We start from the raw sequence: 3,810 nt of genomic DNA, 5'->3' as shown, positions 1-3,810 counted from the left end.
ACCTCGCCGGGGGAGATCTTGATCTCCCCCATCCCCGGCGTCGATTTAACCCGGGGCTTACCTTCTCGCCGTCGACTTACCTTCTCGTCATTTTAGAGTTTTTAATTAATATATTATATAAATTGGAAAAAGTCATCCGTCATCCGCCACTTTCTGTCTGTAATTTTCGTCCTCCGTCGTGCGTCACGAATGACGGATGACAAATGATGTATGAAGGATAGCCCTCCGTTTAGTCATCCATCCGTCGCTACGGACGATGACGAATGACGATTTTTGAACAGACGTGCTGACAAAACGTCATCCGTCCTCCAGCCCTAGATGGGGGGTTTGACAATTGACAAATCCCAACCCATGGATTAAGTCGGAGGCAGTGCACACATGGAGAAAGAGAGAATGAAAGACAAAATATGAGTTTCCGACCTGCTCTACCGCGAAGGATCTCAAACGGCGGCAGAAACGCGGGTACGCTGGGCTTGCCCGTCAGCTTCATTCTCACCGGATAAGTCCTCAAGCGACCTCCCGTTTGATTCCGGCACGAGGAAGGTGAAGAGGAGACCCAGAAAGTTGCAGACGGCGAGCACGAAGAGGGCGTTCTTGATGCCGATACCCGGAGGGTAACCCCTATCCGTCTTCGTCTTGTCCTTGTTCTGCGCCGCGTAGAGAAACCCAAAGGCGCCGATAATGGCGCCCGCCTTGCCGGATGCGGCGGAGATGCCGTGGCAGGTGGAGCGCAGCCGCGCGGGGAAGATCTCGGCGGGGACGATGAAGGTCGTGCTGTTGGGTCCGAAGTTTGCGAAGAAGAAGGTCAGCCCATACATCACGACGAAGCCGGTGTGATTGTCCTTGGCCCAGTGGTCGTAGGGGAACGCGAGGCCCAGCATAAACACGGTCATGAAGAAGAATCCCATTAGCTGGATTTTGAAGCGGCCGAGGACGTCGATCAAGGCGACGGTGAACCAGTAGCCCGGCACGGTCCCGCACATGGCGATAATCGTCTGCGCCCTCGCGATCTTGTACACTTCTTCGATGGCGCTCATGGTGCTGGCCTTGGGGATCCAGCCCACGGCGCTGAATATATCCTTCTGGAACAAGTTCTGGCTGTAGAAGGCGATGTCGAGGAGAAACCAAGTCATGGAGGTTCCGACCAGGTGCATCCCGTGGCGGTGTGCGAACTCGGGGCTGAACAGACCGAACTGGTTCGACTCTTTTGTGGTGATCCTCTCGACCTTGTCTTGCTCATCTGCCAGCTCCACCTTGAGCACCTTGGACATGTCGGCAGCCGCGAGCTTCGCGTTCTGGGCGACCAGAGCCGTGTACCGAGCCGTCTCCGGCATCTTCATCCGCCAGTAGTAGGTCACCGCAGCCGGAAGCGCTCCAAGCATGAGAATTATCCTCCACACGTAGTCCGCCTCCGGAGGGGTGGATCCCTCTTTGTCAACCATATAAGCAGGCGCGTTGGAGCTGTTGTTGAAGCCCGCGGAAACGACAAGCGCTACAATCCCTCCGGCGAGGATGCCGAAACCCTGCATGGCGAATACCGCGGCAATAAAGGCTCCCCGCGTCTTCTTGTTTGCGTACTCGGACATGATCGTGGCTGAGAGTGGGTAATCGCCTCCGATGCCGAAGCCCAGCCAGAAACGGAAGAAGCAGAGCGTGGCCATCGTGCCCGTGGCGCTGTGTCCAAAGGAGAGCCCGGAGGCGATGGAGCAGAGCACCATGAGGATCAGCGTGATACCGTACACCTTCTTCCTGCCCATCTTATCGCCGAGCCACCCGAAGAAGACCTGCCCCGTGAGGGTGCCACAGAAAGCAACGCCGTTCACGGCGGCGGCCACGTTCGGTGGAAGCGAGCCGGGCCTGTCGGCCTCACCCTTGTAGTAGTATATTCGCCCTAGGACCTTGGTGATGAGAGAAATGCAGAAGAGATCGTAAGCGTCCGTGAAGAATCCCATCCCCGCTATCACAATCGCCTTGAAATGGTATAACTGCGTCTTCGCCGCGTCAAGCGCCGAGAGCACCTCCAGCTGATCTCCAGCCATGTCGCCCAATTCTCCTCGTCTGCTCTTTCAAGAAAGACTCGGAATGAGATATATTGTTCAGAAAGACAAAAGGGAAAAGAGGGTACAGGAAAAGTTGATCTCAGGGAGAAGGAAGAGAGAAGTCTTAAGCTTTCTTGATGGGGGTATGGGGTCGTTTAAAGGGGGATTTAAGCATGCTTGTAAAAGAGGATAATCCGCAAGCATATTCCAGTTGCATGCATCATCCTCTAACGATCGCGTTTTCGTTTTTCCCACAGGAATTTGCATTACTGAGTTATCCGTGAGATATTTTCCCTTAAGCTGTAGCTTTCAAACAGGTCAAATCATCGGGGAGTTGATGGCTGCCGGGGACTTCGCGGTTTTGTCCTGCATTCGTTCATATTCGACTTATTCGTCGCCACCGGTCCAGAAAGCTTTTTCGCTATCATAGACTGAGCATACGGAAATGGCGAAGCCCCCGTTTCCCGTGAATGATCTGAATGAGACGGGTAGATTGATTAATAGATAGGTAGATATATTTCATCGATGTACAATTCCACCAACGTGTAATAGTAGGATATCTTGATACATAGATATTTGTCAGTGGACAGGTGGACAATAAATTTAGTAGACTTGGACCTCGAGATTATGAACTTCGGCTCCTTCTATTGACTTTGTGTGTTATATTTTTTAGAAAATTGACTTTTTGACGTAACTTTTTGTGTTATGTTCCTGATATAACTATTTCTTTCCCAATTTCTTGATGGACTATTTCCTAGCCGCGGCAAAGTTCTGGAGGAGAACAATGCAATTTTTTTTTATTTTTCCTAGTGGATCGTTGGGAAATGGCAATTTAAAAAGAAAGCCCTCTGAAAGGGACATGGGAAATTATCAAGAGAGGATACCTGGGGATCGCCGCTGATTCTACCTTGCTCGTTTCATTCCCAAAAGTCAACGGCAGCCCATTCGAAAACTCAAGCCTACCGTAAGAATATCAACGTCATGCCAAACATCAGCCACGCCCAATCACATCGATATGCCGCTTTAGTCCTCTTTATCATTCTCTACTGAAACAGAATACCGCGCCCCGTCTCATTTCCGCTCTTATTACCTGTTTTCAGACGCTTCCTCTACTTTTGTCGCCCGGAGTCAACAAATGGAACAGCCCACGGTATAAGCAGTGTAAAGGGATGACTTTTCTATACATTATTGCCTCACAAGATTATCTCCTATAAATATATAACACATACAGTACATGTACATAAGCACATATGCACAAATGCACATACATGCATACATACATACATACATACACAAGTACATATACATAAGCACATACACACATACATATTTATGTATGTACATAAGCACATACATACGTAAGTATGTATGTATGTATGTATGTATACATACATACATACACACATACATACATACATACATACATACATACATACATACATACATACATACATACATACATACGTACATATATACGTTAGGTCCGGTGCGGCCTTGTCTGGTCCCCGTCCAGTCATGTTGACTATTCAAAGTCGAAATAAAGGAATTTTCATGGAATTTATGGTTAAAGGAAAAATGTATTGCATAGTGATCTATAGAAAACAAAATTGGAAGATGAAAAGAAGAATAAAAAGATAAAAAAGAATAGAAAAAGAGGAAGATGAGAAGTAAATAAGCAGAAAAGAAAAATAAGGAAGAATAAAAGATATAAATATAAGGATAAAATAATAATAGAAAAAAGAGATCAAGAAGAAAACAAAAAGAAGAAGAA

The 3,810-nt window shown here is 47.9% G+C and overlaps 1 protein-coding gene across 1 annotated transcript; it reads right to left on the bottom strand.

Annotated features, from left to right (window-relative positions):
• Positions 1-340: 340 nt before the first annotated feature.
• On the bottom strand, positions 341-2,303 carry LOC144710420 (putative inorganic phosphate transporter 1-3). Its single transcript, XM_078584182.1, has one exon. It carries the CDS (start codon positions 2,037-2,039, stop codon positions 441-443), a length of 1,599 nt encoding a protein of 532 aa, XP_078440308.1. The 5' UTR covers positions 2,040-2,303; the 3' UTR covers positions 341-440.
• Between the last annotated feature and the right edge of the window lie 1,507 nt (positions 2,304-3,810).

Source organism: Wolffia australiana, chromosome 12 (genome assembly GCF_029677425.1).
Source record: "Wolffia australiana isolate 7733 chromosome 12, ASM2967742v1".
Lineage (NCBI taxonomy): Eukaryota > Viridiplantae > Streptophyta > Magnoliopsida > Alismatales > Araceae > Wolffia > Wolffia australiana.
The sequence above is the reverse complement of the archived record's forward strand: the minus strand, read 5'-3'. Positions and strand labels throughout refer to the sequence as shown.

What these genes read in the sequence shown, in the direction of transcription:
- LOC144710420 (XM_078584182.1), bottom strand. Translation starts at nt 2,039, where the DNA reads ATGGCTGGAGATCAGCTGGAGGTGCTCTCGGCGCTTGACGCGGCGAAG.